The 14,336-nt window shown below is 29.9% G+C and overlaps 1 protein-coding gene across 2 annotated transcripts in view; it reads left to right on the forward strand.

Annotated features, from left to right (window-relative positions):
* Window positions 1-14,336, forward strand: part of LOC310953470 (echinoderm microtubule-associated protein-like 6) — a gene marked incomplete at its 5' end in the record, with an annotated part of 77,010 nt that overhangs the window by 59,561 nt on the left and 3,113 nt on the right. For both annotated transcript variants that reach the window (XM_083922510.1, XM_083922511.1), the window contains one exon: window positions 1-47. This exon is cut by the window's left edge and continues 54 nt beyond it. In XM_083922510.1, the coding sequence (XP_083778636.1) occupies window positions 1-47 (47 nt within the window). The remainder of the gene's footprint in view (window positions 48-14,336) is intronic.

A 14,336-nucleotide genomic window follows, 5' to 3' on the forward strand; every position in this document is an offset into this window, starting at 1 on the left:
TCCCACGAGGACAAGTACGTGATCAGCACGGGCGGAGACGACTGCAGGTAACGCCGCCAGCACCGCGGACCACGCGCTCCGGCTTTTTACGTATTTACACAAACTTTCTGTTTTTAGTCGTTTTTATGGTGTTTTTATCTGTTTTTAGTCGTTTTTGTGGTGTTTTCATCTGTTTTCAGTCGTTTTTGTGGTGTTTTCATCTGTTTTTAGTCGTTTTTGTGATGTTTTCATCTGTTTTTAGTCGTTTTTGTGTTGTTTTCATCTGTTTTTAGTTGTTTTTGTGGTGTTTTCATCTGTTTTTAGTCGTTTTTGTGGTGTTTTCATCTGTTTTTAGTTGTTTTTGTGGTGCTTTCATCTGTTTTTAGTCGTTTTTGTGGTGTTTTCATCTGTTTTTAGTCGTTTTTGTGGTGTTTTCATCTGTTTTTAGTTGTTTTTGTGGCGTTTTCATCTGTTTTTAGTCGTTTTTGTGGCGTTTTCATCTGTTTTTAGTCGTTTTTGTAGTGTTTTCGTCTGTTTTTAGTCGTTTTTGTAGTGTTTTCGTCTGTTTTTAGTCGTTTTTGTGGTGTTTTCATCTGTTTTTAGTCGTTTTTGTGGTGTTTTCATCAGTTTTTAGTCGTTTTTGTGTTGTTTTCATCTGTTTTTAGTCGTTTTTGTGGTGTTTTCATCTGTTTTCAGTCGTTTTTGTGGTGTTTTCATCTGTTTTTAGTCGTTTTTGTGTTGTTTTCATCTGTTTTTAGTTGTTTTTGTGGTGTTTTCATCTGTTTTTAGTCGTTTTTGTGGTGTTTTCATCTGTTTTTAGTTGTTTTTGTGGTGTTTTCATCTGTTTTTAGTCGTTTTTGTGGTGTTTTCATCTGTTTTTAGTTGTTTTTGTGGTGTTTTCAATTGTTTTTAGTCGTTTTTGTGGTGTTTTCATCTGTTTTTAGTTGTTTTTGTGGTGTTTTCATCTGTTTTTAGTCGTTTTTGTGTTGTTTTCATCTGTTTTTAGTCGTTTTTGTAGTGTTTTCGTCTGTTTTTAGTCGTTTTTGTGGCATTTTCATCTGTTTTTAGTCGTTTTTGTAGTGTTTTCATCAGTTTTTAGTCGTTTTTGTGTTGTTTTCATTTGTTTTAGTCGCTTTTGTGGTGTTTTCATCAGTTTTTAGTCGTTTTTGTGTTGTTTTCATTTGTTTTAGTCGTTTTTGTGGTGTTTTCATCAGTTTTTAGTCGTTTTTGTGTTGTTTTCATCTGTTTTTAGTCGTTTTTGTTGTGTTTTCATCAGTTTTTAGTAGTTTTTGTGGTGTTTTCATCGGTTTTTAGTCGTTTTTGTGGTGTTTTCATCTGTTTTCAGTCGTTTTTGTGGTGTTTTCGTCTGTTTTCAGTCGTTTTTGTGGTGTTTTCATCTGTTTTTAGTCGTTTTGGTGTTGTTTTCATTTGTTTTAGTCGTTTTTGTGGTGTTTTCATCTGTTTTTAGTCGTTTTTGTTGTGTTTTCATCAGTTTTTAGTAGTTTTTGTGGTGTTTTCATCTGTTTTTAGTCGTTTTTGTGGTGTTTTCATCTGTTTTCAGTCGTTTTTGTGGTGTTTTCATCTGTTTTTAGTCGTTTTGGTGTTGTTTTCATCTGTTTTTGTGGTGTTTTCATCTGTTTTTAGTAGTTTTTATGGTGTTTCCATCTGTTTTTAGTCGTTTTTGTGGTGTTTTCATCTGTTTTTGTGGTGTTTTCATCTGTTTTTAGTCGTTTTTGTGGTGTTTTCATCTGTTTTTGTGGTGTTTTCATCAGTTTTTAGTAGTTTTTATGGTGTTTCCATCTGTTTATAGTCGTTTTTGTGGTGTTTTCGTCTGTTTTTAGTCGTTTTTGTGTTGTTTTCATTTGTTTTTGTGTTGTTTTCATCTGTTTTTTGTCGTTTTTATGGTGTTTTCATCAGTTTTTAGTCGTTTTTGTGGTGTTTTCATCTGTTTTTGTGGTGTTTGCATCTGTTTTTAGTCGTTTTTGTGGTGTTTTCATCTGTTTTTGTGGTGTTTTCATCAGTTTTTAGTATTTTTTATGGTGTTTCCATCTGTTTTTAGTCGTTTTTGTGGTGTTTTCGTCTGTTTTTAGTCGTTTTTGTGGTGTTTTCATCTGTTTTTAGTCGTTTTGGTGTTGTTTTCATCTGTTTTTGTGGTGTTTTCATCAGTTTTTAGTATTTTTTATGGTGTTTTCATCAGTTTTTAGTCGTTTTTGTGGTGTTTTCATCTGTTTTTGTGTTGTTTTCATCTGTTTTTAGTCGTTTTTATGGTGTTTTAATCAGTTTTTAGTCGTTTTTGTGGTGTTTTCATCTGTTTTTGTGGTGTTTTCATCAGTTTTTAGTCGTTTTTGTGGTGTTTTCATCTGTTTTTGTGTTGTTTTCATCTGTTTTTAGTCGTTTTTATGGTGTTTTCATCTGTTTTTAGACGTTTTTGTGGTGTTTTCATCTGTTTTTGTGATGTTTCCATCTGTTTTTAGTCGTTTTTGTGGTGTTTTCATCTGTTTTAAGTTGTTTTTGTGGTGTTTTCATCTGTTTTTAGTCGATTTTGTGTTGTTTTCATCAGTAGTTAGTCGTTTTTGTGTTGTTTTCATTTGTTTTAGTCGTTTTTATGGTGTTTTCATCTGTTTTTAGTCGTTTTTGTGGTTTTTTCATCTGTTTTCATCTGTTTTTAGTCGTTTTTATGGTGTTTTTATCTGTTTTTAGTCGTTTTTGTGTTGTTTTCATCTGTTTTTTGTCGTTTTTGTGGTGTTTTCGTCTGTTTTTAGTCGATTTTGGGTTGTTTTCATCAGTTTATAGTTGTTTTTGTGGTGTTTTCGTCTGTTATTAGTCGTTTTTGTGGCGTTTTCATCTGTTTTTAGTCGTTTTTGTGGTGTTTTTGTCTGTTTTTTGTCGTTTTTGTGGTGTTTTCATCTGTTTTTAGTCGTTTTTGTGGTGTTTTCATCTGTTTTTAGTCGTTTTTATGGTGTTTTAATCTGTTTTTAGTCGTTTTTTGTGGTGTTTACATCTGTTTTCATCTGTTTTTAGTCGTTTTTTGTGGTGTTTTCATCTGTTTTTAGTCGTTTTTGTGGTGTTTTCATCTGTTTTTAGTTGTTTTTGTGGTGTTTTTATCTGTTTTTAGTCGTTTTTTCAGGTTTTTGTGGTGTTTTCATCTGTTTTTAGTCGTTTTTATGGTGTTTTCATCTGTTTTTAGTCGTTTTTTCAAGTTTTTGTGGTGTTTTCATCTGTTTTTAGTCGTTTTTGTGGTGTTTTAGTCTGTTTTTAGTCGTTTTTGTGGTGTTTTCGTCTGTTTTTAGTCGTTTTTGTGGTGTTTTCATCTGTTTTTAGTCGTTTTTATGGTGTTTTCATCTGTTTTTAGTCGTTTTTTCATGTTTTTGTGGTGTTTTCATCTGTTTTTAGTCGTTTTTGTGGTGTTTCCATCTGTTTTTAGTCGATTTTGTGTTGTTTTCATCCGTTTTTAGTCGTTTTTGTGTTGTTTTCATCTGTTTTAGTCGTTTTTATGGTGTTTTCATCTGTTTTTAGTCGTTCTTGTGGTGTTTTCATCTGTTTTTAGTCGTTTTATGGTGTTTTCATCTGTTTTTATTCGTTTTTGTGTTGTTTTCATTTGTTTTAGTCGTTTTTATGGTGTTTTCATCTGTTTTTAGTCGTTTTTGTGGTGTTTTCATCTGTTTTCATCTGTTTTTAGTCGTTTTTGTGGTGTTTTCATGTGTTTTCATCTGTTTTTAGTCGTTTTTGTGGTGTTTTTATCTGTTTATAGTCGTTTTTGTGTTGTTTTCATCTGTTTTTGGTCGTTTTTGTGGTGTTTTCATCTGTTTTTAGTCGTTTTTGTGGTGTTTGCATCTGTTTTTAGTCGATTTTGTGTTGTTTTCAACAGTTTTTAGTCATTTTTGTGTTATTTTCATTAGTTTTAGTCGTTTTTATGGTGTTTTCATCTGTTTTTAGTCGTTTTTGTGGTGTTTTCATCTGTTTTCATCTGTTTTTAGTCGTTTTTATGGTGTTTTCATCTGTTTTTTGTAGTTTTTATGGTGTTTCCATCTGTTTATAGTCGTTTTTGTGGTGTTTTCGTCTGTTTTTAGTCGTTTTTGTGTTGTTTTCATTTGTTTTTGTGTTGTTTTCATCTGTTTTTTGTCGTTTTTATGGTGTTTTCATCAGTTTTTAGTCGTTTTTGTGGTGTTTTCATCTGTTTTTGTGGTGTTTGCATCTGTTTTTAGTCGTTTTTGTGGTGTTTTCATCTGTTTTTGTGGTGTTTTCATCAGTTTTTAGTATTTTTTATGGTGTTTCCATCTGTTTTTAGTCGTTTTTGTGGTGTTTTCGTCTGTTTTTAGTCGTTTTTGTGGTGTTTTCATCTGTTTTTAGTCGTTTTGGTGTTGTTTTCATCTGTTTTTGTGGTGTTTTCATCAGTTTTTAGTATTTTTTATGGTGTTTTCATCAGTTTTTAGTCGTTTTTGTGGTGTTTTCATCTGTTTTTGTGTTGTTTTCATCTGTTTTTAGTCGTTTTTATGGTGTTTTAATCAGTTTTTAGTCGTTTTTGTGGTGTTTTCATCTGTTTTTGTGGTGTTTTCATCAGTTTTTAGTCGTTTTTGTGGTGTTTTCATCTGTTTTTGTGTTGTTTTCATCTGTTTTTAGTCGTTTTTATGGTGTTTTCATCTGTTTTTAGACGTTTTTGTGGTGTTTTCATCTGTTTTTGTGATGTTTCCATCTGTTTTTAGTCGTTTTTGTGGTGTTTTCATCTGTTTTAAGTTGTTTTTGTGGTGTTTTCATCTGTTTTTAGTCGATTTTGTGTTGTTTTCATCAGTAGTTAGTCGTTTTTGTGTTGTTTTCATTTGTTTTAGTCGTTTTTATGGTGTTTTCATCTGTTTTTAGTCGTTTTTGTGGTTTTTTCATCTGTTTTCATCTGTTTTTAGTCGTTTTTATGGTGTTTTTATCTGTTTTTAGTCGTTTTTGTGTTGTTTTCATCTGTTTTTTGTCGTTTTTGTGGTGTTTTCGTCTGTTTTTAGTCGATTTTGGGTTGTTTTCATCAGTTTATAGTTGTTTTTGTGGTGTTTTCGTCTGTTATTAGTCGTTTTTGTGGCGTTTTCATCTGTTTTTAGTCGTTTTTGTGGTGTTTTTGTCTGTTTTTTGTCGTTTTTGTGGTGTTTTCATCTGTTTTTAGTCGTTTTTGTGGTGTTTTCATCTGTTTTTAGTCGTTTTTATGGTGTTTTAATCTGTTTTTAGTCGTTTTTTGTGGTGTTTACATCTGTTTTCATCTGTTTTTAGTCGTTTTTTGTGGTGTTTTCATCTGTTTTTAGTCGTTTTTGTGGTGTTTTCATCTGTTTTTAGTTGTTTTTGTGGTGTTTTTATCTGTTTTTAGTCGTTTTTTCAGGTTTTTGTGGTGTTTTCATCTGTTTTTAGTCGTTTTTATGGTGTTTTCATCTGTTTTTAGTCGTTTTTTCAAGTTTTTGTGGTGTTTTCATCTGTTTTTAGTCGTTTTTGTGGTGTTTTAGTCTGTTTTTAGTCGTTTTTGTGGTGTTTTCGTCTGTTTTTAGTCGTTTTTGTGGTGTTTTCATCTGTTTTTAGTCGTTTTTATGGTGTTTTCATCTGTTTTTAGTCGTTTTTTCATGTTTTTGTGGTGTTTTCATCTGTTTTTAGTCGTTTTTGTGGTGTTTCCATCTGTTTTTAGTCGATTTTGTGTTGTTTTCATCCGTTTTTAGTCGTTTTTGTGTTGTTTTCATCTGTTTTAGTCGTTTTTATGGTGTTTTCATCTGTTTTTAGTCGTTCTTGTGGTGTTTTCATCTGTTTTTAGTCGTTTTATGGTGTTTTCATCTGTTTTTATTCGTTTTTGTGTTGTTTTCATTTGTTTTAGTCGTTTTTATGGTGTTTTCATCTGTTTTTAGTCGTTTTTGTGGTGTTTTCATCTGTTTTCATCTGTTTTTAGTCGTTTTTGTGGTGTTTTCATGTGTTTTCATCTGTTTTTAGTCGTTTTTGTGGTGTTTTTATCTGTTTATAGTCGTTTTTGTGTTGTTTTCATCTGTTTTTGGTCGTTTTTGTGGTGTTTTCATCTGTTTTTAGTCGTTTTTGTGGTGTTTGCATCTGTTTTTAGTCGATTTTGTGTTGTTTTCAACAGTTTTTAGTCATTTTTGTGTTATTTTCATTAGTTTTAGTCGTTTTTATGGTGTTTTCATCTGTTTTTAGTCGTTTTTGTGGTGTTTTCATCTGTTTTCATCTGTTTTTAGTCGTTTTTATGGTGTTTTCATCTGTTTTTTGTTTTTTCATCAGTTTTTAGTCGTTTTTTTCACTTTTTTGTGTTTTTTTTCATCCGTTTTTAGTCGTTTTTTTCACTTTTTGGGGTTTTTTTTCATCAGTTTTTAGTCGTTTTTTTCACTTTTTTTGTGTTTTTTTTTCAGTTTTCAGTCATTTTTTTCACTTTTTTTGTGTTTTTTTCATCCGTTTTTAGTCGTTTTTTTCACTTTTTTTGTGGTTTTTCATCTGTTTTTAGTCGTTTTTTTAACTTTTTTTGTGTTTTTTTCTTCCGTTTTTAGTCGTTTTTTTCACTTTTTTTGTGTTTTTTCATCCGTTTTTAGTCGTTTTTTTTCACTTTTATGTGTTTTTTCATCCGTTTTTAGTCGTTTTTTTCACTTTTTTTGTGTTTTTTTCTTCCGTTTCTAGTCGTTTTTTTTCACTTTTTTTGTTTTTTTCATCCGTTTTTAGTCGTTTTTTTTCACTTTTTTTGTTTTTTTCATCTGTTTTTAGTCGTTTTTTTTTCACTTTTTTTGTTTTTTCATCCGTTTTTTGGTCATTTTTTTCACTTTTTTTGTGTTTTTTTCATCAGTTTTTAGTCGTTTTTTTCACTTTTTTTGTGTTTTTTCATCCGTTTTTAGTCGTTTTTTCACTTTTTTTGTGTTTTTTCATCCGTTTTTTTCACTTTTTTTGTGTTTTTTTCATAATTTTTTAGTCGTTTTTTTTCACTTTTTTAGTTTTTTTCATCCGTTTTTAGTCTTTTTTTTCACTTTTTTTGTGTTTTTTCATCCGTTTTTAGTCTTTTTTTTCACTTTTTTTGTGTTTTTTCATCCGTTTTTAGTCGTTTTTTTCACTTTTTTTGTGTTTTTTTCTTCCGTTTTTAGTCGTTTTTTTCCACTTTTTTTGTTTTTTTCATCCGTTTTTAGTCGTTTTTTTTCACTTTTTTTGTTTTTTCATCCGTTTTTAGTCTTTTTTTTCACTTTTTTTGTGTTTTTTTCATCAGTTTTTTGGCGTTTTTTCACTTTTTTTGTGTTTTTTCATCCGTTTTTAGTCGTTTTTTTTCACTTTTTTAGTTTTTTTCATCCGTTTTTAGTCTTTTTTTTCATTTTTTTGTGTTTTTTTCATCAGTTTTTAGTCTTTTTTTCACTTTTTTTGTGTTTTTTTCATCCGTTTTTAGTCTTTTTTTTTCACTTTTTTTGTTTTTTTCATCCGTTTTTAGTCTTTTTTTTCACTTTTTTTGTTTTTTTCATCCGTTTTTAGTTGGTTTTTTTTCACTTTTTTTGTTTTTTTCATCCGTTTTTAGTCTTTTTTTTCACTTTTTTTGTGTTTTTTCCATCAGTTTTTAGTCGTTTTTTTCATTTTTTTTGTGTTTTTTCATCCGTTTTTTGGTCATTTTTTACACTTTTTCTGTGTTTTTTCATCCGTTTTTAGTCGTTTTTTCACTTTTTTTGTGTTTTTTCATCCGTTTTTAGTTGTTTTTGTGGTGTTTTTATCTGTTTTTAGTCGTTTTTTCAGGTTTTTGTGGTGTTTTCATCTGTTTTTAGTCGTTTTTATGGTGTTTTCATCTGTTTTTAGTCGTTTTTTCAAGTTTTTGTGGTGTTTTCATCTGTTTTTAGTCGTTTTTGTGGTGTTTTAGTCTGTTTTTAGTCGTTTTTGTGGTGTTTTCGTCTGTTTTTAGTCGTTTTTGTGGTGTTTTCATCTGTTTTTAGTCGTTTTTATGGTGTTTTCATCTGTTTTTAGTCGTTTTTTCATGTTTTTGTGGTGTTTTCATCTGTTTTTAGTCGTTTTTGTGGTGTTTCCATCTGTTTTTAGTCGATTTTGTGTTGTTTTCATCCGTTTTTAGTCGTTTTTGTGTTGTTTTCATCTGTTTTAGTCGTTTTTATGGTGTTTTCATCTGTTTTTAGTCGTTCTTGTGGTGTTTTCATCTGTTTTTAGTCGTTTTATGGTGTTTTCATCTGTTTTTATTCGTTTTTGTGTTGTTTTCATTTGTTTTAGTCGTTTTTATGGTGTTTTCATCTGTTTTTAGTCGTTTTTGTGGTGTTTTCATCTGTTTTCATCTGTTTTTAGTCGTTTTTGTGGTGTTTTCATGTGTTTTCATCTGTTTTTAGTCGTTTTTGTGGTGTTTTTATCTGTTTATAGTCGTTTTTGTGTTGTTTTCATCTGTTTTTGGTCGTTTTTGTGGTGTTTTCATCTGTTTTTAGTCGTTTTTGTGGTGTTTGCATCTGTTTTTAGTCGATTTTGTGTTGTTTTCAACAGTTTTTAGTCATTTTTGTGTTATTTTCATTAGTTTTAGTCGTTTTTATGGTGTTTTCATCTGTTTTTAGTCGTTTTTGTGGTGTTTTCATCTGTTTTCATCTGTTTTTAGTCGTTTTTATGGTGTTTTCATCTGTTTTTTGTTTTTTCATCAGTTTTTAGTCGTTTTTTTCACTTTTTTGTGTTTTTTTTCATCCGTTTTTAGTCGTTTTTTTCACTTTTTGGGGTTTTTTTTCATCAGTTTTTAGTCGTTTTTTTCACTTTTTTTGTGTTTTTTTTTCAGTTTTCAGTCATTTTTTTCACTTTTTTTGTGTTTTTTTCATCCGTTTTTAGTCGTTTTTTTCACTTTTTTTGTGGTTTTTCATCTGTTTTTAGTCGTTTTTTTAACTTTTTTTGTGTTTTTTTCTTCCGTTTTTAGTCGTTTTTTTCACTTTTTTTGTGTTTTTTCATCCGTTTTTAGTCGTTTTTTTTCACTTTTATGTGTTTTTTCATCCGTTTTTAGTCGTTTTTTTCACTTTTTTTGTGTTTTTTTCTTCCGTTTCTAGTCGTTTTTTTTCACTTTTTTTGTTTTTTTCATCCGTTTTTAGTCGTTTTTTTTCACTTTTTTTGTTTTTTTCATCTGTTTTTAGTCGTTTTTTTTTCACTTTTTTTGTTTTTTCATCCGTTTTTTGGTCATTTTTTTCACTTTTTTTGTGTTTTTTTCATCAGTTTTTAGTCGTTTTTTTCACTTTTTTTGTGTTTTTTCATCCGTTTTTAGTCGTTTTTTTTCACTTTTTTAGTTTTTTTCATCCGTTTTTAGTCTTTTTTTTCATTTTTTTGTGTTTTTTTCATCAGTTTTTAGTCTTTTTTTCACTTTTTTTGTGTTTTTTTCATAATTTTTTAGTCGTTTTTTTTCACTTTTTTTGTTTTTTTCATCCGTTTTTAGTCTTTTTTTTCACTTTTTTTGTGTTTTTTCATCCGTTTTTAGTCTTTTTTTTCACTTTTTTTGTGTTTTTTCATCCGTTTTTAGTCGTTTTTTTCACTTTTTTTGTGTTTTTTTCTTCCGTTTTTAGTCGTTTTTTTCCACTTTTTTTGTTTTTTTCATCCGTTTTTAGTCGTTTTTTTTCACTTTTTTTGTTTTTTCATCCGTTTTTAGTCTTTTTTTTCACTTTTTTTGTGTTTTTTTCATCAGTTTTTTGGCGTTTTTTCACTTTTTTTGTGTTTTTTCATCCGTTTTTAGTCGTTTTTTTTCACTTTTTTAGTTTTTTTCATCCGTTTTTAGTCTTTTTTTTCATTTTTTTGTGTTTTTTTCATCAGTTTTTAGTCTTTTTTTCACTTTTTTTGTGTTTTTTTCATCCGTTTTTAGTCTTTTTTTTTCACTTTTTTTGTTTTTTTCATCCGTTTTTAGTCTTTTTTTTCACTTTTTTTGTTTTTTTCATCCGTTTTTAGTTGGTTTTTTTTCACTTTTTTTGTTTTTTTCATCCGTTTTTAGTCTTTTTTTTCACTTTTTTTGTGTTTTTTCCATCAGTTTTTAGTCGTTTTTTTCATTTTTTTTGTGTTTTTTCATCCGTTTTTTGGTCATTTTTTACACTTTTTCTGTGTTTTTTCATCCGTTTTTAGTCGTTTTTTCACTTTTTTTGTGTTTTTTCATCCGTTTTTAGTCGTTTTTTCACTTTTTTTGTGTTTTTTTTCAGTTTTCAGTCGTTTTTTTTCACTTTTTTGTGTTTTTTTCAGTTTTTAGTCGTTTTTTTCACTTTTTTTGTGTTTTTTCATCAGTTTTTAGTCGTTTTTTCACTTTTTTTGTGTTTTTTTTTCAGTTTTTAGTCGTTTTTTTCATTTTTTTTGTGTTTTTTTCATCAGTTTTTAGTCGTTTTTTTCACTTTTTTTGTGTTTTTTTTTAAAAAGACTAAAAACAGATGAAAACAACACAAAAATGACTACAAACAAATGAAAACAACACAAAAACGACTAAAAACAGATGAAAACACCACAAAATGACTAAAAACAGATGAAAACACCACAAAAACGACTAAAAACGGATGAAAACACCACAAAAACGACTAAAAACAGATGAAAACACCACAAAAACGACAAAAAACTGATGAAAACACCACAAAAACGACTAAAAACAGATGAAAAAAACACAAAAACGACTAAAAACAGATGAAAACAGATGAAAACAGATGAAAACACCACAAAATCGACTGAAAACAGATGAAAACACCACAAAAACGACTAAAAACAGATGAAAACGCCACAAAAACGACTAAAAACAGATGAAAACGCCACAAAAATGATTAAAAACGGATGAAAACACCACAAAATGACTAAAAACAGATGAAAACACCACAAAAACGACCAAAAACAGACGAAAACACCACAAAAACGACTAAAAACTGACGAAAACACCATAAAAATGACTAAAAACAGACGAAAACACCACAAAAACGACTAAAAACAGATGAAAACAGATGAAAACAGATGAAAACACCACAAAAACGTCTAAAAAACAGACGAAAACAACACAAAAACGACTAAAAACAGATGAAAACACCACAAAAACGACTAAAAACAGACGAAAACAACACAAAAACGACTAAAAACAGACGAAAACAACACAAAAACGGCTAAAAACAGATGAAAACACCACAAAAACGACTAAAAACAGATGAAAACAACACAAAAACGACTAAAAACAGACGAAAACAACACAAAAACTACTAATAACAGATGAAAACACCACAAAAACGACTAAAAACAGATGAAAACACCACAAAAACGACTAAAAACAGACGAAAACAACACAAAAACGACTAAAAACAGATGAAAACACCACAAAAACGGCTAAAAACAGATGAAAACACCATAAAAACGACTAAAAACAGATGAAAACACCACAAAAACGACTAAAAACAGACGAAAACAACACAAAAACGGCTAAAAACAGATGAAAACACCACAAAAACGACTAAAAACAGATGAAAACAACACAAAAACGACTAAAAACAGACGAAAACAACACAAAAACGGCTAAAAACAGATGAAAACACCACAAAAACGACTAAAAACAGATGAAAACAACACAAAAACGACAAAAAACAGACGAAAACAACACAAAAACGACTAAAAACAGATGAAAACACCACAAAAACGACTAAAAACAGACGAAAACAACACAAAAACGGCTAAAAACAGATGAAAACACCACAAAAACGACTAAAAACAGACGAAAACAACACAAAAACGGCTAAAAACAGATGAAAACACCACAAAAACAGATGAAAACACCACAAAAACGACTAAAAACAGACGAAAACAACACAAAAACGACTAAAAACAGATGAAAACACCACAAAAACGACTAAAAACAGACGAAAACAACACAAAAACGGCTAAAAACAGACGAAAACAACACAAAAACGACTAAAAACAGACGAAAACAACACAAAAACGGCTAAAAACAGATGAAAACACCACAAAAACGACTAAAAACAGATGAAAACAACACAAAAACGACTAAAAACAGACGAAAACAACACAAAAACGACTAAAAACAGATGAAAACAACACAAAAACGACTAAAAACAGACGAAAACAACACAAAAACGGCTAAAAACAGATGAAAACACCACAAAAACGACTAAAAACAGACGAAAACAACACAAAAACGACTAAAAACAGACGAAAACAACACAAAAACGGCTAAAAACAGATGAAAACACCACAAAAACGACTAAAAACAGATGAAAACAACACAAAAACGACTAAAAACAGACGAAAACAACACAAAAACGACTAAAAACAGATGAAAACACCACAAAAACGACTAAAAACAGATGAAAACACCACAAAAACGACTAAAAACAGACGAAAACAACACAAAAACGACTAAAAACAGATGAAAACACCACAAAAACGGCTAAAAACAGATGAAAACACCATAAAAACGACTAAAAACAGATGAAAACACCACAAAAACGACTAAAAACAGATGAAAACAACACAAAAACGACTAAAAACAGACGAAAACAACACAAAAACGGCTAAAAACAGATGAAAACAACACAAAAACGACTAAAAACAGATGAAAACAACACAAAAACGACTAAAAACAGACGAAAACAACACAAAAACGGCTAAAAACAGATGAAAACACCACAAAAACGACTAAAAACAGATGAAAACAACACAAAAACGACTAAAAACAGACGAAAACAACACAAAAACGACTAAAAACAGATGAAAACACCACAAAAACGACTAAAAACAGACGAAAACAACACAAAAACGGCTGAAAACAGATGAAAACACCACAAAAGCGACTAAAAACAGATGAAAACAACACAAAAACGACTAAAAACAGACGAAAACAACACAAAAACGACAAAAAACAGATGAAAACACCACAAAAACGACTAAAAACAGACGAAAACAACACAAAAACGGCTAAAAACAGATGAAAACACCACAAAAACGACTAAAAACAGACGAAAACAACACAAAAACGGCTAAAAACAGATGAAAACACCACAAAAACGACTAAAAACAGATGAAAACAACACAAAAACGACTAAAAACAGACGAAAACAACACAAAAACGACTAAAAACAGATGAAAACACCACAAAAACGACTAAAAACAGACGAAAACAACACAAAAACGGCTAAAAACAGATGAAAACACCACAAAAACGACTAAAAACAGACGAAAACAACACAAAAACGACTAAAAACAGACGAAAACAACACAAAAACGGCTAAAAACAGATGAAAACACCACAAAAACGACTAAAAACAGATGAAAACAACACAAAAACGACTAAAAACAGACGAAAACAACACAAAAACGGCTAAAAACAGATGAAAACACCACAAAAACGACTAAAAACAGATGAAAACAACACAAAAACGACTAAAAACAGACGAAAACAACACAAAAACGACTAAAAACAGATGAAAACACCACAAAAACGACTAAAAACAGACGAAAACAACACAAAAACGGCTAAAAACAGATGAAAACACCACAAAAACGACTAAAAACAGACGAAAACAACACAAAAACGACTAAAAACAGACGAAAACAACACAAAAACGGCTAAAAACAGATGAAAACACCACAAAAACGACTAAAAACAGATGAAAACAACACAAAAACGACTAAAAACAGACGAAAACAACACAAAAACGGCTAAAAACAGATGAAAACACCACAAAAACGACTAAAAACAGATGAAAACAACACAAAAACGACTAAAAACAGACGAAAACAACACAAAAACGACTAAAAACAGATGAAAACACCACAAAAACGACTAAAAACAGACGAAAACAACACAAAAACGGGCTAAAAACAGATGAAAACACCACAAAAACGACTAAAAACAGACGAAAACAACACAAAAACGGCTAAAAACAGATGAAAACAACACAAAAACGACTAAAAACAGACGAAAACAACACAAAAACGACTAAAAACAGATGAAAACACCACAAAAACGACTAAAAACAGATGAAAACAACACAAAAACGACTAAAAACAGACGAAAACAACACAAAAACGGCTAAAAACAGATGAAAACACCACAAAAACGACTAAAAACAGATGAAAACAACACAAAAACGACAAAAAACAGATGAAAACAACACAAAAACGACAAAAAACAGACGAAAACAACACAAAAACGACTAAAAACAGATGAAAACAACACAAAAACGACTAAAAACAGATGAAAACAACACAAAAACGACAAAAAACAGACGAAAACAACACAAAAACGACTAAAAACAGATGAAAACACCACAAAAACGACTAAAAACAGACGAAAACAACACAAAAACGGCTAAAAACAGATGAAAACACCACAAAAACGACTAAAAACAGACGAAAACAACACAAAAACGGCTAAAAACAGA

This window comes from Echiichthys vipera (genome assembly GCF_963691815.1).
Source record: "Echiichthys vipera genome assembly, chromosome: 11".
In the NCBI taxonomy this organism is placed as follows: domain Eukaryota; kingdom Metazoa; phylum Chordata; class Actinopteri; order Perciformes; family Trachinidae; genus Echiichthys; species Echiichthys vipera.